Below are 23,004 nucleotides of genomic sequence, written 5' to 3'. Positions count from 1 at the left end.
CATACGAGGGAAGTGACTAGAAGTACATGTTTTTATATCAATCTTAGGTAAATAACAGCAACAGTATATATGTGGTTGCTGTGTTCATACATCATATATTGCCTGGTAGCCACACTCAGAATATGAAATGAAAGTACAATTTTGAACAAGATCTGATCTATACACAACTCAAATGACAAAACGGGATGGATATATCTCACCTGAAGCATTCATTACAAGATTCACTTACAGGCATGATACTTCCACTTGGTAAATTTTAACTCATGTCAACAGGGATCAATCCTCTGGATCGTTTGAGGAGCTGTAAAAGACTTACTTCATCTCCCTGGAGTTGGAGGAAACCGTAAACGATCTCTTGTTCGATTCAAAATTCGATCCTTCGGTGACGATGTTTTTGCCACCCCTGCCTGACGCATGAGCTCTGAAACAGACAAATTACAGTCTTTCATTACAAAATCCTGAAGTAAAACAGCCATGCCTCCTCCATGAAACTCATCAAACTATCAAGATGAAGGCTTAGAAAAACCATGGCTTCTGACATAAAAAGTAGATGCGGACACAGTTCTCAAAAATTACATAGTGACAACTAGTTACTCAGTAACTACATGTGCATGTTGGATTTAACTGTTATAAAATTATGTATCATAAAAAGATGCATTTTCAACATTATTTGTTACTAAACTAGTTGCCATTTAAACAGCTTCTTGTGTTTGTCTGAAGTAGCATACTTGAATCCAAAACCACCCCCGCAGCAGCTCTACCAATTTCAAAAAAAGGATATAGGTCTGGAAGGCTTTACGAATTATGTGAACACAAAGAACTCATTCAGCAAAAGCAATATGTGTATTAGTTTCGTTAAACATGATTAAACCTGGGTCTTATAAAGAGTGGTTATGGTAAAAAAATCGTACATATCGTTTTAGAAAGAAAACACCGCTTCTCATTTGGGAAGGAGCTAATTAAAATATGGATGTCCCAAGGAAAGAAAATCATGTGCCACCTCTGTCACACAGAAAAGGGGATCTGAAAGTCCAAATTGTACACAGCAAAACTCATAAAACTTGCCTCTGGTCCTTTCGAGCTCTTCATCAAGTTCTTCTTTCCATTTCCTCTGTCTCAGGGTAAACTCAGAGCTACGGGCAAAAAAATCAGGTTTCACACATCTTCTCATTCAACAAATTATGATGCAAGGATAATCACATACCCTGGGCTAAGTGGCTCTCGCTGAGAATCAAGAAGCTCCTTAATATCCTGAGAAGCTTGGAAGTTTACATCAACAACATTCGATACACGTCTGGAACAACTCCCAGGACTTGAGCTGCACTCGACATCGATGGCAGTAGAAAGTCTTCTGCTACCAAACCTACTCGGTGACCTACTTTTAGGTGGAAGATTGTAATTATTTGAAACATTTTCCTTGTTCCCTACCCCAACTGGACTTGGAGGGCCAGCAACATTCAAGGATTTATAGAATTCATATAGAGGTGTTTGCAGCTTTGTCAGTTCAAGAGCCTAAAAAGAATTAGTGAAATATTATATAACATAAAATGGAAAGAAAACAGGAACAAAGATGAAAATGTAACTTTTTTCTATGGAAAGCTGATTTCTTTTCGATGAAAGATGCATAAAATTCTAAAAGTAGGATGAGCAAACTGGGATTATACTTTTGAATATGAAAAGATAAGATCTTGCTGAACACAAACAAAAAAGAGACATTGAGTCTACCTTTACATCAAGGAATTCTCTAATCTTTGATTCAGTCACTTCGTCCTCATCTTCAGCTCCTGAATGCCCTGGGAATGTAAAGCCATAATCCGCGACACCCGAAGCTAAAGATCTATTTACAGGCTCATCTATTTGATTTGAAAACAACCCTGCTCCACTTTTATTCAACTCTGAACTTCCATCATACTTGCATGGCCAATCATCATTGGGCTCACACATAGGATTGAAACTCTGCATAATGATGACAATGAAAAACTTCAATTGCAATATTTTTTCTTTGGCTGAGAACGAAGATGATGAACATGCAAAGACCATGCAGTAGTCTACTCCTTACCTGATTACAATCATGAGAAAGCAATGTGGATGTAAATTTTGTTGGTGCACCAAGTGCGACATCATCTTCATCTGCAATTCTGCAGATATCATCGTCAAAGTTTGCTGGTTGCCAAAGGGATCCTCTATCTGAGAACTGATCGGAATGAACAACTGAGCATCTGACACTGTCACCCAAGTCACTGACATCCTTCAGTCCATTGCAGGTCATTTTTTCCTCGAGGCTCATTCTGCAGCATGAATAAAATCTCAAGATTCGAAACAACTGATTCAAATCAGATTGCCGAAAGATTTTCAAAATCCATTCATCAAAGTGCTTACGACTTCTTAATGCCAACCCCGTTTGCTCCCATCCGCATTCCATCCTGGTCCAGATAATTAAATTGGTAAAGATACTCCTATAGAACTGAAAAACATAGATTGCTAAAAATGTCTTTGCTTACCATAGTTGAAGTGCGTAGAACAAGATGAGATTCTCGGCATTCTCCAGTAACAAATGGATGCTGAAGATAACAAGCAATGACAAAATACATCAGTATAGCATCAAACATAACTTTGCTACAAATAAAGGAAAAAATTGCAACTCTCAAACGACCGATGATATATGAAAACACTGTGGCAAGACAGCATCAAATGCAGTTATTTCATATAATAGTCATTTATAATATAGCAAATATGAGAAAACAGTTTGCACTACCTTTACCAACTCCGATGCGGTAGGTCTCAAGTCTGGCTCCCTGCAAGTCAAATTTGTTGGTTGAGAAAGAGGTGAAGAGAGACACGTAAAAGCATACAATTTATAAAGGTTTTCTTTGAGCACAAAGAGCCTACTGCATAAATAGCTAATTTAAGCACGCAACGGAGCGTAATATCAGGCAAATATATGCGCAGACAACAGATATAAGAGAGAACGCACTTTTGTAAACATTTTAACAAGAAGGCTTTTGCCTCTGTGGACAAATGCTCTGGTATTGGTGGATGTGATTTTGTAGTCCCAACGTAAAAAAGAGCAGCAGCCTGAAGTGAAATAACGAAAATTAATTAATGATGATAATTAATTATTATTAATTATTAAAAACTAAAAATATGCAATCCTGAAACTTGAAAATTCATATAGATATTAACAATCGAGTACCTCCTCCTTATATTGCTGGCTCCATGGAGCCTTGCCTGTAGCCATTTCAATGACTGTGCATCCAACACTCCAAATATCCGCAGAGCTGTTGATTTTTTTTATCAGAAAAAGAAATTGAGAGAATATTGGTTGAGTTCAAGTGGGAAGCACATGACTGGAAAATCAAGTACATATGTTTCGTTTTTTAATGGGTTTGGGATAGTTAGAAAATCAGGACAGGAAATTGAAAATTACAGTTTGACGTGTTAAAGGGGACAAAGTAATTGAATGATACAGTTCAGTAGCGTCAGCTTGTTGCAAGAAAAATACATTTAATCAACATTGATTTAGCTTTGACAAGTTTTACTTTGATTTGTATCACCTACCTTTTAGGTGCTGCCGTGCTGATGTGGCTGAAATTGAGCACACACACACACACACACACACACACATATATATATACACAGTGCCACAAGTTCATAAGTTTGCTAAAAGAAATATTATCTAGATTAACTTGATGAAATCAAAACAATCTTAGAAAAATTAGATGACAATTTTTGGAACCTATGGATGAGGTGTAGTAGAACCATAGATAAATGCAAAAGGATAGATAAAAGTAACAATGGATTTTGTTGCATAAATAACTCATCTAGAAAATAACACAGATTCAACTATACTAGGTAAAAAAACTAAGCTGCGCGACTCACTAGCCATGACCACTTTGCACTATTACTTCAGGAGCCATCCAATACGGAGTACCCTTCATTGATTTGAAACCAGTTACTGTAGCCTGCAACAGATTTCCATTACTGCTGTGAAGCAGTGTTCATTGAAGGAATCATGGAACTGTTACAAATGCAAAGAGAAACATACCAATGCTTCAACTTTCTTGGATGCCCCAAAATCAGCCAGTTTAATACACCCCTTATTATCAACAAGAATATTTGCACCCTAGGAAGAATCCAAATTATCATTAAATGATGATTGGAAATCATGAGAATAATTGAAAGACAGAATAAATACCTTGATTTCCCGGTGCATAATTTTATTCTTGTGAAGATATTGAAAGACAGAATAAATACCTTGATGTCCCGGTGCATAATTTTATTCTTGTGAAGATACTCTAGTCCTAGCAACAATTGTTTTGTGTACATTCTAATAACCTGAAAGGCAAATTCAAAGGCAAGTTTAAAAGTCTAAATAATACCAATATGCTATTCCAGAACAAAAGTTGATTTTTCATAGCCCCATTTCTGTTTAGTCCATTTGTCAATTAGTGGCTTTCAAGAAGAGCCGATATCCAAACCCCAAAAAGATCCACTTCCCAGAGATTTAACATTTTCTCCGTCTCCACTTTCTGAATAACATTAAAGTAACCACTCACAGATTCTGGGAAAGAACCAAACTTTCCCAAGAGAGATGATATGGATCCACCAGGCACAAATTCCAATAAAATATTCAGAGAATCCTCCTCTCTAGCAGTTCCCAAGTATCTCTGAACAACATGATAAAAATAGTGCTAGTATTAAATATTTGACACCAGGTTCTAATGAATCAAACAATAGGAAATTTTACTATACTCACAACAATGTTTGGATGAGAGAGATTTTTCAATAGATCAACTTCTTTTTCAAGCTCCCTAATATATTCCTGCCAAATTCAATACACCAAGAAACTGTCAAATGTCTATACGATATTATGTTCTGGTGATAAAACAGTTGTAGACTAAAAATCACCTTATAGGCGGTGAGATGAGTTTTGTAAATTCTCATAATTACCAATATAAATTGTGTTATCTCAATTTTGATGCAAGTGGAGTTAAAATTCATAAGTATCATATACTAAATGGAGACAAATCAGCTCAAACCGATGCCCTTACTTGAGTTTTCTTCGAAGCACTGTTAGTCCCAATTGCAACCTGCATCAAAGTAACAAAAAAAACAATGAGAGAAACCCACAAATTGGTGTACTATACTCACATCTATTGAGTAAAGACCATTAAGAAACTAATGGAAAAAAATTCATTGAGATGATTACAACCAAAATACCTCTTTAATAGCGAGCAATTCTCCAGAAGCAATATTCATTCCCATGTATACCCTCCCAAATGCACCGCAACCAATCAACTCCCCTTTCCTCCAACGGATCTGCGGCGGCTGTTCAACATCCTTCTTCTTCACCACCAAGCCCTCGCACTTTTTACCTTTTTCATTCAATGGAGAAGCTTCCCTGATTTTATTCACACGAGGAGACTCCATTGTGGATGCTTCCATAGGCGGCAGTGCCATCTCCTCCTCCGTCCGCGCCGCCCTCGAGACCTTTCTTGGAGGCGTCGAAATTGGTGGCAGCGCATGGACTGGAGGCTTCCCAAACAATCCAATTCTCGATTTTCGTATGCTTGAACCGATTTTCTCCACGAACCCACCAAATCCAACAGTTTCCTCGTCCGATGGTTTGAAAACCAGGGATCGGCGTACGGAGCCTATGAAATCTTGCATCTTTGACGTTGCTGGAGCGTACTTCACAGCGAAATTAGGGGATTCCCGAGCGATAATCTTAGGGCATTTTCCAGAGTGCGTTCATTCGAGTGAAAACTGAGAAGAGTGAGCATCCAGAAGAGGGAACAAAGATTTGAAAATAAACCATTGGAGAACAGGAATTTATTCTCAGTTTGTGCCCAAAAGTATTACCTATTTACTTTATTTCCCCAAGAAATTTGAAAGTTTTGAGAAAGTAGCCGTTGTGATTTGTAAAATAATAATAATAATAATAATAATAATAATGAGAATCATGGGAAGGTTCGAACAGATTAGGAAAATTCTTATTTTAATCTTTTCTGTTTTTTTTTTTACAAAAAAAATTATATATAAGGAGTTTACCGAGACTAATTAAGTAGATCAAGATTCAAAACAAATACCCACAATGCTCTAAAAGCCATTTCAAGGCAAACACGAGCTGAAGGGTAGTACATGAATCTGATCTACTTAATATTAACCTCGAACCTTATAAAAATTTTTTAACCTCCTCTTAGATTCCCATAATATCTTAAACCATTACAATACCATGGTCATTTCGTAGGATAATTATGATCTAGCAAAGAGAATTTAGCCTGTCATTAGGCTAAATTAAATAAGAAAATAGAAATAGACAAAATAAAAAGAGAAATACTTACAAAGATTGTAAACAGAAACCTCAAGCTTTTATTTTCTGAAAGGCTTTTATTACAAGAGAGAGAGAGAGAGAGAAAGGGAGAAGATAGAGAGGCGAGCAAACTCCAGCGTGCCCCCAAACTTACAAAATATACCTATAAATAGGAAGAGCCGGACATCAACCCCGGATTCCAAGCTAAACTTATAAAACTACTTTTATTAAAATAATAAAAAGATGCATTATTACATCTTGAATAACTTCCGCCAAACTTTATAAAAGTTGATAGTGATATATTATCTAATAGGATTCCTTTTTCATCCAATCTTGGACTTTAGCGATGCTTTTAATTTTTCAAAAGTTTCATCAATTTGATTTTCTTCAAGATCATCATCTTCGGGATCCTGTCCATCTTGCATATGCATTAATTTGATAAACTGATTGTGGCTGTCAGTTGAAGTCATGGACTGATCAGATTTTGTATCAGTATTACCAATATTTTTAAACAAATCTTTTTTCATTTCTTCAACATATAAGTCGATCATTTGTTCTTTTGAGTAGATTTCTTGATATTTCTGAGTGATAATTTTGAAGGGACTTATCACATCAGATTGTTTTCCCTTCTCCTGTTGTGCAAAATCATTCTTGTATTGAGAGATATTTTCTTCCATTTTTTGTAATATCTCTATGCCATGTGGTTTTCCAGTTTCAGGATCATTTCTGAGCAATTTTTCCCAAAACTTTGATAAACTCTTCCTCCATAAGCAAGGAATTCCATGATCATTATAACCAAATTCTGGTTGCCATTTCCAGATCCATGGGATACCGAATTCAATAAAGAAATTGCAGGATAAATTATTGTTGACCCAATTTGTAGTCATGTTCTGTATAACTCTTGGAGAGAATCGGATCCAATCTTCAAAGTAATTTTTGAATTCTTCAGGTAAAATTTTTGATGAAGGCCCAAAGAATTGCCACCAGTGTATGAACCAGTTGGGAATATTATCATGTGAATTATTTTCACATATTTTCAAGAACCAAGAATGTTTTCTTTTTGAATTTTCATAGAATAGAGTTGTATAAAAACTCTGTATATAATCCCAGTAGTTATATTTAAAAGTAATTTGTTTTTGAGTAGAATAGAATTCTTTTTCTGCTAGTGGAGAAATTCCCCATTCTTCAATAGAAATAATTTTCTTAATAATAAATTTGGAAAAGTTATAACTTTCCGTTTGCTGAGTATTACTCTGAAAATGGGTAATTTCCACCGTTTTTGTAGAAATTAAGAGGGTTTCATAATATCCTCTTGGCTTATAAGCACCATGAACATATGATGTATGTGATAGATATCTATCCATGATAATCCAAGGAGTATTTTTCCATTGTTCATCTTTTTCTTCTACAAGAAGAATGATTTCTCTATTTTTATTCTCAGTATATAATACTGAATCATTTTCATTTTCTTTTGCAATATTTGCATAAGATTCTTCAGAATCAGGAATTACCTTATTCTTACCTTTTTGTTTTAAGAATTCTTGAAATTCATCATATAAAGGATCATTTTTTTGGATAGTATTACTATCAGAAGAACTAGAAATTTGTTGGCCTATGAGGCGTTGATTTCCAAATTGAGCTATCAGCCTTGGAGCATTGGCAATATAATTTGGGGGTTTTCCTCTTCCTCCTCTTCCTCTATAAGAGGAAAATTCACCACGACCCCTATTCATTCCTGCCATCATTAGATAAATATTCACGGGTTAAGAAATCAGGAAGATAATTTTCTTCTCCTTTTTTATAAATAATTTCAAAATCAAAAGGAGCTAAATTAGCTTGCCATCTAGCAAACATTTGTTTAGAAACATCATGTTTAAAATCTTTATTAAACATATATTTTGCAGACTTGCAATCTGTTTTAATAATGAATTTTTGATTGTAAAGTTCATCCTGAAATTTCAGAATGCATTTGACAATAGAAAGAATTTCTTTTGCAACTGTAGAGTAATTTTTCTGAGCAGAATTCCACTTCCCTGAATGAAATCTAACAAGATATTCTTCTTTACTTTGGGGTTTTAATTGTTTTAAAATACCGCCAAAGCCTATATCAGAAGCATCTGTTTCAACAATTTTTTCCCAACTAGGATTAGAAATCATTAAGCAAGGAATATGTTTAATTTTTTCTTTAATTTTCTTGACAGAATTAGTATGCTGATCAGTCCAAGGGGAAGGATTTTTCTTAAGTCTATCATATAAGATAGCAGTATCATTGGCTAAATTTTTAATATAGGCAGATATATAATTTAAACTACCTAAAAATCTTTGTAATTGAGTCTTATCAGTAATAATATCTGGAAATTTATTACCAAATTCTATACTTCTTTGAATAGGAATAATATTACCTTTATCAATATTATGACCTAAAAATTTAATATTGGTTTGAAATAAAACCATTTTGGGTTTAGAAATAACTAATCCATTTTGAATAATAAGAGTTTTAAATATGTTTAAATGTTTAAAATGAGTTTCAATATTTTTTGAGAATATAAGAATATCATCTATGTAAACAATAATAAAGTCACTATAAGGGGTAAAGATATCATTCATAATCTGCTGAAATTCTGAAGGAGCATTCTTCAGACCAAAAGGCATAACATTCCATTCATAATGTCCTATCGGAACATTAAAAGCAGTTTTATATCTATCATCCTTATTAATTTGGATCTGCCAAAATCCTGACTTTAAATCAAATTTAGAAAATATTAAGGCATGTAAAAGTCTATCAAGAAGATCTTTTTTATTAGGAATAGGATGCCTAATCCATTTTAAAACTTTATTTAAAGGTTTATAATTTATTACTAGACGAGGAACACCTCTTTCAATCTCAGAATGTTTATTGACATAAAAAGCAGTACAAGACCAAGGAGATTGAGAAGGAGTTATTAACTTTTTATCTAGAAGAGATTGAATTTCTTTCTTACATAAATCTAAATATTCAAAATTCATCTGACAAGGTCTTGCCTTGGTAGGAATATTCTTTTCATCAAAACTTTCTTCATAAGGAAGAGAAACAATGTGTTTCTTACGATTCCAAAAAGCATTGGGAAAATCATTACAAATTTCTAAAGAGAATTGGTTATGAAGCAATTTAATTTTATCTTGTAGTTTATGATTTTTCAAAGTATCATCAATAGTTAAAGAATTTATCTCTTCTTTTAAAGAATTAATATGAAAGATTTTTCTATCAATATGATCTTGAATAGAATTTAAAATTTTTAAATAAGGTTTAGTAATAAACTGAAAGTGAATATTCTTACCTTCATAAGTACCAATTATACCTGTAGGATTTATAGAAATAATAGGATAGATTTTATAAAGAAAAGGTAAACCAAGAATGATTTGGGTAGAAAGGGTTTTTATTAAGAAGAAACTTGTTTGAATACAAGTCTTATTTTTACAAATATAGGCTTTTGGTAATTTATAATTAACCTGTAATTTTTCACCTCCTGCATGAGAAAGAGAATGTGAAGTTTTATGAAAATATTTTGAAGGTATTATTCCTTCTTGAATAACATTTAAATCTGCTCCACTATCAATTAAGGCAATAAAGTCTTTTTTATAATTATTATCAATTAATAAGGTTATTTTTGTATACCACTTTTGAGATTTTATTTTACTAAGAACAGATAAATGTTGTTCTTGGTCTGAAACATTATTAGAACTATTTTCTAACTCAGGCATTTCTAAATCAGAAATCCTTCTATTAAAACGAATATTCTCATGTTGTAAAATAACAACTTGCTGTTTAAGTTGATCAATTTCAATTTTTAAATTATCTAAAGTTACAGGAGTACTAACACTGTGTTTTTCTTTTAAAAGTTTTCTTATTTCTTTTAAAGAATAAGTCTGATCATTTTTCAAAAGATCAGTATAACTAGTAGAAGTTTTGTTATCAATATGATCAATTATAGAAGTACGAAGATTAGGATCTTTAATTAATTTTAAAAATTCAATAATTTTATCATCAGATAAAACATTAATACTTAAATCTTCAAATTGAGATTTTAACTTATAAAATTCATCATTATCATCATCATTGTTACTAATATAATTGCAACAATTAGAAGACTGACCTTGAATGCAATTATCACAATCTTCTGAAGAATTTAAAGAATCATTATCAAGATTAATAATATCATCAGTATCTGGACTAGAATCAGAAGTATGAGAATCTTCAGAATAATTTTTCATGACAATTTCATATAAAGTATTTTTAATATCATCAGAGATATCAAGAGATTTAATTTTCTCCTTAGCCCAACATTGATTAGCATAATGACCAGGTCTACCACATTTATGACAAGTAATTAAAGGCTTTTTATCCTTATCTTTTTTCCAAAATTGTCTTTTCTTCGCATCTTTTTTAGTATTCCGAAATTCTTTTCGTTTTTGTTTTTTCAATATTTGTCTTTCAGACAAATGTCTCTTCTTATGAGGTTTATCTAAAGATTTATGAATTTTCTTCTTGGGTATATCAATCCCAAATTGATCACAGAAATGACCAAGCTGTTTTCTTTCAAAAATATTTTGTCTTTTTAACTGATTATTTAATTTTAAATCATTACATAAAGATAATCCTTCCTGAATACAAGTACTTATTAAGTTACCATAAGTATAATTATCATACTGAATAGAAATATTATCTTTACGAAGAATTTTTCTAACTCTTTCAGCAAAGAGATGAGGAAGACCATCAATAAATTTGGCTTTCCATTGATTGTTATTACAATCCGGTAATTCATAAATTCTAGAAAGAAAAGTATCTTTATACCATCTGAAATCAGTAAGAGTCTTACATTTCATATTACTCAGAAGAGTTCTAATATTTTCACTATTATCAGTAAAACGACCAGTAAAATGTTCAATAATAGTCATTATAAGACTATAAACAACATTTTCAGTTTGATTATTATTCTCTATTTTAATAGAATCATAAATATCATTTTTCTGTTGTTGAGATAAATAATTATCCCACCAACCTTTAAGTTGGCCTGTAAAACCAGAAATAAGCATTTTTGCTATATTCTTATCAGTATTACCAGCACTTTTACAAACAGTACTATACATAAGCATTCTATGAGCAAGATTATAAATCTGCTTATCTGTTAAACTATCAGCATTCCATTCATAAATGCTTTTCCCATTATAACTATTTGTTATAATGTACTCTTGTTCTTCATTAAGAACATCCAAAGGAGTAGGACGAGAATAGTAGTAACGATTTTGAGTTGGCCTATCAGCCCATTTCATTTTTTGAATTTTATCTGTATCATCATCATCAGTATTATTATTACTAAATGATTCATTATTATTAATAACAGAAATATTCATATTTTTAAATTTTTCTGATAAAATTTTTTCAAATTCAGAAACAGAAGATTTAAATTTAAAATCTTGTATTTCTGGGGGAGATTGGATAGAAGAAGAAGCTATGGAAACTATATTTCTATCTTTCTTTTCTTCAATGTGAACATTAGGCTTGATCTGTTGTATGGCTAATAAAATATTATCGATATTCTTTTTTAAAGAAGTCAATTCTTCTCCTAAAAGAATAAGATATAAATTAGTATAATTTTGCTTTTCAAAAAGTTGATTAATATGATTGATAGTAACAGACAACATATCATCCTCAAATATTTTTGAAAACGCATTAAAATTTAAAACTTTTTCATTCTTTTCTATTTGAAAAGAATTCTGTGGAGGATACACAGATTTCTGAATATTTCCAGAAGAAAGTTTATAATTTCTTTCTATAACAGAAATATAATCAACAAGAAAGATTTTTATAAACCAGGGAACAAAATAAATCATTTTATTTTTTTCTGCACAATCTTTATAAAAAGTATTAATTATATATTCAAATTCTTTTTTGGAAAAACTCTTAAAATACCATTTTCTAAAAGATTTCCATTTATGATCACAGAATTCTTTATTAATCTGAGCTCTTGCTCTAGATCCTTTACTGAAATCTATTTTGATTGTACTATCCATTTAAACAAAATTCATTTCTGAGATAGTATCTGAATCTGTAATGTTCTGGACATTTCCATGAACAATATTATTTCTGTTTATAATAACCTCTTCAATATTTTTATTTTTAGAGAAATCAGATCTAACTTCTTCTCGAATTTGAGAAGTAGAAGCTCTAGAAGATTGAGGAATATCAATTATATAATCTAGAGGAGAAATATAAGATCTAACAGATTGAGATCTAGTAATAGGCAAATAATTTTTATTTTGAAATTGTATATTAACAGATCCTTCATTAGTCTGTATTACTTGTTGTAAATCCATATTCAAAATAGGATTTCTAGGAATAGAATTTTCAAAAGTCCACTTTGATGGAAAGTCTATTTCTTCCCATTTAATAGATCTACGTGTAGTTATTTTAGATTTATTGAAATTAGTCTCAATAAGAACAGTTTCATTTTTCTTTTTGTCAATTCTTTTACACATCGGATTCAAAGTATAAAGAGGTTTATAATAAATACGATAACAAATACATATGACTTCTGTTCCAACAGAATAATTATAACCATGAGTCTTAACATTTAATGTTAAAGAATCTAAAATATTTATATCAGTTAATGATAGAGAAAGATTTGGATACACATCAAAATAAACTGGACCATGAGCCAGACTGGATTCAATTATTCCGATTAAAGATTGTTTCCAATTTAAATTTCTACCATCTCTTAAAGCTGCAATAAAGCTTTCAGGTAAACCTTCCAAAGTAAGAGGTCTAAAGGCAATTTGTACTAGACCTATATGAAGAAATTTATAATCTTTAGAAAATGTTAATATATCTTTTTCATTTAATAAATGAATAACCATCTCTTCATTATTAAGAGGAATTGATGACTCAGTAGTCTTAACAATTTGTTTAAGACCAATTTTTTCAAAGGTTCCTAATTGATAGACCATTTTAGGTTCTATTTTAGGAATAGTCCATTTATTTAATAAATCAAGATTATGAGGAATATCATATTCTTGAGTTATACTGTTTTGAACAGTATTCTTTAAACGAAAAATATTCATTTGAATAAAATATGCTAAATCATAAATATCACTACTCCATGGCTCTGATACCATTCTGGATCTTGAAACATGAGAATCATGGGAAGGTTCGAACAGATTAGGAAAATTCTTATTTTAATCTTTTCTGTTTTTTTTTTTTACAAAAAAAATTATATATAAGGAGTTTACCGAGACTAATTAAGTAGATCAAGATTCAAAACAAATACCCACAATGCTCTAAAAGCCATTTCAAGGCAAACACGAGCTGAAGGGTAGTACATGAATCTGATCTACTTAATATTAACCTCGAACCTTATAAAAATTTTTTAACCTCCTCTTAGATTCCCATAATATCTTAAACCATTACAATACCATGGTCATTTCGTAGGATAATTATGATCTAGCAAAGAGAATTTAGCCTGTCATTAGGCTAAATTAAATAAGAAAATAGAAATAGACAAAATAAAAAGAGAAATACTTACAAAGATTGTAAACAGAAACCTCAAGCTTTTATTTTCTGAAAGGCTTTTATTACAAGAGAGAGAGAGAGAGAAAGGGAGAAGATAGAGAGGCGAGCAAACTCCAGCGTGCCCCCAAACTTACAAAATATACCTATAAATAGGAAGAGCCGGACATCAACCCCGGATTCCAAGCTAAACTTATAAAACTACTTTTATTAAAATAATAAAAAGATGCATTATTACATCTTGAATAACTTCCGCCAAACTTTATAAAAGTTGATAGTGATATATTATCTAATAGGATTCCTTTTTCATCCAATCTTGGACTTTAGCGATGCTTTTAATTTTTCAAAAGTTTCATCAATTTGATTTTCTTCAAGATCATCATCTTCGGGATCCTGTCCATCTTGCATATGCATTAATTTGATAAACTGATTGTGGCTGTCAGTTGAAGTCATGGACTGATCAGATTTTGTATCAGTATTACCAATATTTTTAAACAAATCTTTTTTCATTTCTTCAACATATAAGTCGATCATTTGTTCTTTTGAGTAGATTTCTTGATATTTCTGAGTGATAATTTTGAAGGGACTTATCACATCAGATTGTTTTCCCTTCTCCTGTTGTGCAAAATCATTCTTGTATTGAGAGATATTTTCTTCCATTTTTTGTAATATCTCTATGCCATGTGGTTTTCCAGTTTCAGGATCATTTCTGAGCAATTTTTCCCAAAACTTTGATAAACTCTTCCTCCATAAGCAAGGAATTCCATGATCATTATAACCAAATTCTGGTTGCCATTTCCAGATCCATGGGATACCGAATTCAATAAAGAAATTGCAGGATAAATTATTGTTGACCCAATTTGTAGTCATGTTCTGTATAACTCTTGGAGAGAATCGGATCCAATCTTCAAAGTAATTTTTGAATTCTTCAGGTAAAATTTTTGATGAAGGCCCAAAGAATTGCCACCAGTGTATGAACCAGTTGGGAATATTATCATGTGAATTATTTTCACATATTTTCAAGAACCAAGAATGTTTTCTTTTTGAATTTTCATAGAATAGAGTTGTATAAAAACTCTGTATATAATCCCAGTAGTTATATTTAAAAGTAATTTGTTTTTGAGTAGAATAGAATTCTTTTTCTGCTAGTGGAGAAATTCCCCATTCTTCAATAGAAATAATTTTCTTAATAATAAATTTGGAAAAGTTATAACTTTCCGTTTGCTGAGTATTACTCTGAAAATGGGTAATTTCCACCGTTTTTGTAGAAATTAAGAGGGTTTCATAATATCCTCTTGGCTTATAAGCACCATGAACATATGATGTATGTGATAGATATCTATCCATGATAATCCAAGGAGTATTTTTCCATTGTTCATCTTTTTCTTCTACAAGAAGAATGATTTCTCTATTTTTATTCTCAGTATATAATACTGAATCATTTTCATTTTCTTTTGCAATATTTGCATAAGATTCTTCAGAATCAGGAATTACCTTATTCTTACCTTTTTGTTTTAAGAATTCTTGAAATTCATCATATAAAGGATCATTTTTTTGGATAGTATTACTATCAGAAGAACTAGAAATTTGTTGGCCTATGAGGCGTTGATTTCCAAATTGAGCTATCAGCCTTGGAGCATTGGCAATATAATTTGGGGGTTTTCCTCTTCCTCCTCTTCCTCTATAAGAGGAAAATTCACCACGACCCCTATTCATTCCTGCCATCATTAGATAAATATTCACGGGTTAAGAAATCAGGAAGATAATTTTCTTCTCCTTTTTTATAAATAATTTCAAAATCAAAAGGAGCTAAATTAGCTTGCCATCTAGCAAACATTTGTTTAGAAACATCATGTTTAAAATCTTTATTAAACATATATTTTGCAGACTTGCAATCTGTTTTAATAATGAATTTTTGATTGTAAAGTTCATCCTGAAATTTCAGAATGCATTTGACAATAGAAAGAATTTCTTTTGCAACTGTAGAGTAATTTTTCTGAGCAGAATTCCACTTCCCTGAATGAAATCTAACAAGATATTCTTCTTTACTTTGGGGTTTTAATTGTTTTAAAATACCGCCAAAGCCTATATCAGAAGCATCTGTTTCAACAATTTTTTCCCAACTAGGATTAGAAATCATTAAGCAAGGAATATGTTTAATTTTTTCTTTAATTTTCTTGACAGAATTAGTATGCTGATCAGTCCAAGGGGAAGGATTTTTCTTAAGTCTATCATATAAGATAGCAGTATCATTGGCTAAATTTTTAATATAGGCAGATATATAATTTAAACTACCTAAAAATCTTTGTAATTGAGTCTTATCAGTAATAATATCTGGAAATTTATTACCAAATTCTATACTTCTTTGAATAGGAATAATATTACCTTTATCAATATTATGACCTAAAAATTTAATATTGGTTTGAAATAAAACCATTTTGGGTTTAGAAATAACTAATCCATTTTGAATAATAAGAGTTTTAAATATGTTTAAATGTTTAAAATGAGTTTCAATATTTTTTGAGAATATAAGAATATCATCTATGTAAACAATAATAAAGTCACTATAAGGGGTAAAGATATCATTCATAATCTGCTGAAATTCTGAAGGAGCATTCTTCAGACCAAAAGGCATAACATTCCATTCATAATGTCCTATCGGAACATTAAAAGCAGTTTTATATCTATCATCCTTATTAATTTGGATCTGCCAAAATCCTGACTTTAAATCAAATTTAGAAAATATTAAGGCATGTAAAAGTCTATCAAGAAGATCTTTTTTATTAGGAATAGGATGCCTAATCCATTTTAAAACTTTATTTAAAGGTTTATAATTTATTACTAGACGAGGAACACCTCTTTCAATCTCAGAATGTTTATTGACATAAAAAGCAGTACAAGACCAAGGAGATTGAGAAGGAGTTATTAACTTTTTATCTAGAAGAGATTGAATTTCTTTCTTACATAAATCTAAATATTCAAAATTCATCTGACAAGGTCTTGCCTTGGTAGGAATATTCTTTTCATCAAAACTTTCTTCATAAGGAAGAGAAACAATGTGTTTCTTACGATTCCAAAAAGCATTGGGAAAATCATTACAAATTTCTAAAGAGAATTGGTTATGAAGCAATTTAATTTTATCTTGTAGTTTATGATTTTTCAAAGTATCATCAATAGTTAAAGAATTTATCTCTTCTTTTAAAGAATTAATATGAAAGATTTTTCTATCAATATGATCTTGAATAGAATTTAAAATTTTTAAATAAGGTTTAGTAATAAACTGAAAGTGAATATTCTTACCTTCATAAGTACCAATTATACCTGTAGGATTTATAGAAATAATAGGATAGATTTTATAAAGAAAAGGTAAACCAAGAATGATTTGGGTAGAAAGGTTTTTTATTAAGAAGAAACTTGTTTGAATACAAGTCTTATTTTTACAAATATAGGCTTTTGGTAATTTATAATTAACCTGTAATTTTTCACCTCCTGCATGAGAAAGAGAATGTGAAGTTTTATGAAAATATTTTGAAGGTATTATTCCTTCTTGAATAACATTTAAATCTGCTCCACTATCAATTAAGGCAATAAAGTCTTTTTTATAATTATTATCAATTAATAAGGTTATTTTTGTATACCACTTTTGAGATTTTATTTTACTAAGAACAGATAAATGTTGTTCTTGGTCTGAAACATTATTAGAACTATTTTCTAACTCAGGCATTTCTAAATCAGAAATCCTTCTATTAAAACGAATATTCTCATGTTGTAAAATAACAACTTGCTGTTTAAGTTGATCAATTTCAATTTTTAAATTATCTAAAGTTACAGGAGTACTAACACTGTGTTTTTCTTTTAAAAGTTTTCTTATTTCTTTTAAAGAATAAGTCTGATCATTTTTCAAAAGATCAGTATAACTAGTAGAAGTTTTGTTATCAATATGATCAATTATAGAAGTACGAAGATTAGGATCTTTAATTAATTTTAAAAATTCAATAATTTTATCATCAGATAAAACATTAATACTTAAATCTTCAAATTGAGATTTTAACTTATAAAATTCATCATTATCATCATCATTGTTACTAATATAATTGCAACAATTAGAAGACTGACCTTGAATGCAATTATCACAATCTTCTGAAGAATTTAAAGAATCATTATCAAGATTAATAATATCATCAGTATCTGGACTAGAATCAGAAGTATGAGAATCTTCAGAATAATTTTTCATGACAATTTCATATAAAGTATTTTTAATATCATCAGAGATATCAAGAGATTTAATTTTCTCCTTAGCCCAACATTGATTAGCATAATGACCAGGTCTACCACATTTATGACAAGTAATTAAAGGCTTTTTATCCTTATCTTTTTTCCAAAATTGTCTTTTCTTCGCATCTTTTTTAGTATTCCGAAATTCTTTTCGTTTTTGTTTTTTCAATATTTGTCTTTCAGACAAATGTCTCTTCTTATGAGGTTTATCTAAAGATTTATGAATTTTCTTCTTGGGTATATCAATCCCAAATTGATCACAGAAATGACCAAGCTGTTTTCTTTCAAAAATATTTTGTCTTTTTAACTGATTATTTAATTTTAAATCATTACATAAAGATAATCCTTCCTGAATACAAGTACTTATTAAGTTACCATAAGTATAATTATCATACTGAATAGAAATATTATCTTTACGAAGAATTTTTCTAACTCTTTCAGCAAAGAGATGAGGAAGACCATCAATAAATTTGGCTTTCCATTGATTGTTATTACAATCCGGTAATTCATAAATTCTAGAAAGAAAAGTATCTTTATACCATCTGAAATCAGTAAGAGTCTTACATTTCATATTACTCAGAAGAGTTCTAATATTTTCACTATTATCAGTAAAACGACCAGTAAAATGTTCAATAATAGTCATTATAAGACTATAAACAACATTTTCAGTTTGATTATTATTCTCTATTTTAATAGAATCATAAATATCATTTTTCTGTTGTTGAGATAAATAATTATCCCACCAACCTTTAAGTTGGCCTGTAAAACCAGAAATAAGCATTTTTGCTATATTCTTATCAGTATTACCAGCACTTTTACAAACAGTACTATACATAAGCATTCTATGAGCAAGATTATAAATCTGCTTATCTGTTAAACTATCAGCATTCCATTCATAAATGCTTTTCCCATTATAACTATTTGTTATAATGTACTCTTGTTCTTCATTAAGAACATCCAAAGGAGTAGGACGAGAATAGTAGTAACGATTTTGAGTTGGCCTATCAGCCCATTTCATTTTTTGAATTTTATCTGTATCATCATCATCAGTATTATTATTACTAAATGATTATTATTAATAACAGAAATATTCATATTTTTAAATTTTTCTGATAAAATTTTTTCAAATTCAGAAACAGAAGATTTAAATTTAAAATCTTGTATTTCTGGGGGAGATTGGATAGAAGAAGAAGCTATGGAAACTATATTTCTATCTTTCTTTTCTTCAATGTGAACATTAGGCTTGATCTGTTGTATGGCTAATAAAATATTATCGATATTCTTTTTTAAAGAAGTCAATTCTTCTCCTAAAAGAATAAGATATAAATTAGTATAATTTTGCTTTTCAAAAAGTTGATTAATATGATTGATAGTAACAGACAACATATCATCCTCAAATATTTTTGAAAACGCATTAAAATTTAAAACTTTTTCATTCTTTTCTATTTGAAAAGAATTCTGTGGAGGATACACAGATTTCTGAATATTTCCAGAAGAAAGTTTATAATTTCTTTCTATAACAGAAATATAATCAACAAGAAAGATTTTTATAAACCAGGGAACAAAATAAATCATTTTATTTTTTTCTGCACAATCTTTATAAAAAGTATTAATTATATATTCAAATTCTTTTTTGGAAAAACTCTTAAAATACCATTTTCTAAAAGATTTCCATTTATGATCACAGAATTCTTTATTAATCTGAGCTCTTGCTCTAGATCCTTTACTGAAATCTATTTTGATTGTACTATCCATTTAAACAAAATTCATTTCTGAGATAGTATCTGAATCTGTAATGTTCTGGACATTTCCATGAACAATATTATTTCTGTTTATAATAACCTCTTCAATATTTTTATTTTTAGAGAAATCAGATCTAACTTCTTCTCGAATTTGAGAAGTAGAAGCTCTAGAAGATTGAGGAATATCAATTATATAATCTAGAGGAGAAATATAAGATCTAACAGATTGAGATCTAGTAATAGGCAAATAATTTTTATTTTGAAATTGTATATTAACAGATCCTTCATTAGTCTGTATTACTTGTTGTAAATCCATATTCAAAATAGGATTTCTAGGAATAGAATTTTCAAAAGTCCACTTTGATGGAAAGTCTATTTCTTCCCATTTAATAGATCTACGTGTAGTTATTTTAGATTTATTGAAATTAGTCTCAATAAGAACAGTTTCATTTTTCTTTTTGTCAATTCTTTTACACATCGGATTCAAAGTATAAAGAGGTTTATAATAAATACGATAACAAATACATATGACTTCTGTTCCAACAGAATAATTATAACCATGAGTCTTAACATTTAATGTTAAAGAATCTAAAATATTTATATCAGTTAATGATAGAGAAAGATTTGGATACACATCAAAATAAACTGGACCATGAGCCAGACTGGATTCAATTATTCCGATTAAAGATTGTTTCCAATTTAAATTTCTACCATCTCTTAAAGCTGCAATAAAGCTTTCAGGTAAACCTTCCAAAGTAAGAGGTCTAAAGGCAATTTGTACTAGACCTATATGAAGAAATTTATAATCTTTAGAAAATGTTAATATATCTTTTTCATTTAATAAATGAATAACCATCTCTTCATTATTAAGAGGAATTGATGACTCAGTAGTCTTAACAATTTGTTTAAGACCAATTTTTTCAAAGGTTCCTAATTGATAGACCATTTTAGGTTCTATTTTAGGAATAGTCCATTTATTTAATAAATCAAGATTATGAGGAATATCATATTCTTGAGTTATACTGTTTTGAACAGTATTCTTTAAACGAAAAATATTCATTTGAATAAAATATGCTAAATCATAAATATCACTACTCCATGGCTCTGATACCATTCTGGATCTTGAAACATGAGAATCATGGGAAGGTTCGAACAGATTAGGAAAATTCTTATTTTAATCTTTTCTGTTTTTTTTTTTACAAAAAAAATTATATATAAGGAGTTTACCGAGACTAATATTAAGTAGATCAGATTCATGTACTATTATAAATAAATAAAATAATACTCCACAGAAGCCTCCGCGCATATACGCCTTTTCACATTGGCACGAATTAATACATCTATATATATATATATATATATATATATATTAAAACGATTATTTCCACATAATAATTTTTTCTAAAAAAATTATGATACTTTGTAATAATTTTATTTTAAATTTTTTTAGATAAAATATCGCATTTTATCTCATTTTATAGAGTACTATTTTGGACATGAAATGATAAAATAATACGATGTAAATTTGGTTATGTTTTTTTAAAAAATGGAATATTTTCTATAATAGGTGTCACAATTATGCTAGAATATGCAAACAGGTAGAGGTGTCAAAATGGGCTAGGCTCGTCGGGTTGGCCCGCCCCGCCATACAAAATAGGTGGGTTGGGTTGACAATTTCCCAACCCGCCTTGAAGGTTGGCTGGCCCGCACCGCCCCACCTAATGGTTGGTTGGGATGGGTTGCGGGTTGCCCGCAAAAACTCGTCAAATTACACGTAAGCCCGCCGGGTTGCCCCGCCCCGCCCCGCCCCGCCCCTTAATATAAGTGAAAACCCCAACCCGCCTTAAAGGTGGGCCGGCCCGCCCCGCTTAATGGTGGGTTGCGACGGATTGTGGGTCGGCCCGCCCCGCCACCCCGTTTTGACACCTCTACAAACAGCTAGACCTGGCCACGGTCTGGGTCCGGGTCGGACCCGTAGGTTCCGAGTTGGTGTTTTACCAACCCTTAACCGGCCCGCCCATGGTCGGTTCAGATCCGATTTGGTGAACCGGCGGTTTCGGTCCGGGTCAGGGTCGGTTAACCGACGGGTTAGGGTCCGGTTCAACCCTTGTAATTTTTAAAAGAAAAGCGCCATTTTTTTTTTTGAATGCGCAGGGGTGGCGCGGCCGCGCCAATCACCTGCGCGGACGCGCGGCTGCTGCGCATTATTTGCAGCGAAGCAGCCGCGCACCCGCGGGCGCACCTCTTGGGCCGTGAAGGCCTGAAACTGAATTTTGCACTTCAAAATTTTTTTTATATTTTTTATAAGACATATTCTTTAAATAAACTCAATCAAATAGTTCATATCTCTATAACAAATATCTATTACATTTATTAAATAAATATATATTAGAATTTCAACATCTTATATTACGAATCTATAACATTTTATTCTGCTTCACTCGCATTTTCTCTCGTCGTAATTTCGGATGTTCCTTCGGTATCATCTTGGTTTTCTTCATCACTTTGAATATGTTGTGTTCGAGTAGCTGCTTTTGACCAATCATTGAACAAACATTGGGCTTCCAAATTTTTCGGCCTTAAGCTAGAACGTCTCTCGTCCAATGTATTTCCTCCAATACTAAATGCTTGCTCCACTGCAACTATGAAAACCGTACAAGCTAGAATTTCTTTTGCCATTATAGACAAAATTGGATATATTTATGTTTTTTGCGACCACCATCTCAAAATTTTGAAGTTTTCCTCATCTGTATCACTAAAATCAAAAGTAGTGGTAAAATAATTTTCAAGTTCCTGACTAGAACTTGAGGATCCTCGTGGATGTTTCGTCTGTTCCCTTAATAAAAGTTGTGCTTTAGTAAGTTTAGAATAAACATTACTAGTTACAGTGGATTGTGTTTCATGTGAAACAATTTGTCCACCATATTTGATGTTATATTCATTATAAATATCAAGTAAATGAATTTTAATATTAAACAAAATCAATGAGATAGAAGAAATCGTTTTCGCAATAGGCTCCAAAGATTCATAATATAATGCTAAAATATCGCTTAAGCCATCTAATTTAAGTTTAGGATCTAAAACAAAAACACATAAAAAAATTTCAGGAATGAGCGAAAATATTTTTCCCA

General features: G+C 30.9%; 1 protein-coding gene across 1 annotated transcript; it reads right to left on the bottom strand.

Annotated features, from left to right (window-relative positions):
* Positions 1-123: 123 nt before the first annotated feature.
* Positions 124-5,779, bottom strand: LOC140892041 (mitogen-activated protein kinase kinase kinase NPK1-like). The gene is made up of 17 exons (XM_073300780.1): positions 5,221-5,779; positions 5,052-5,090; positions 4,757-4,822; positions 4,557-4,667; positions 4,255-4,335; positions 4,046-4,123; positions 3,880-3,962; positions 3,194-3,278; positions 2,975-3,075; positions 2,756-2,795; positions 2,502-2,561; positions 2,380-2,423; positions 2,060-2,288; positions 1,726-1,956; positions 1,205-1,512; positions 1,066-1,133; positions 124-421 (listed from the first exon to the last, which is right to left on the bottom strand). Exons 1-17 carry the CDS (start codon positions 5,668-5,670, stop codon positions 318-320), a joined length of 2,178 nt encoding a protein of 725 aa, XP_073156881.1. The 5' UTR covers positions 5,671-5,779; the 3' UTR covers positions 124-317.
* Positions 5,780-23,004: the final 17,225 nt, after the last annotated feature.

This window comes from Henckelia pumila, chromosome 1 (assembly GCF_033568475.1).
Source record: "Henckelia pumila isolate YLH828 chromosome 1, ASM3356847v2, whole genome shotgun sequence".
Taxonomy (NCBI): Eukaryota; Viridiplantae; Streptophyta; class Magnoliopsida; order Lamiales; family Gesneriaceae; genus Henckelia; species Henckelia pumila.
The sequence above is the reverse complement of the archived record's forward strand: the minus strand, read 5'-3'. Positions and strand labels throughout refer to the sequence as shown.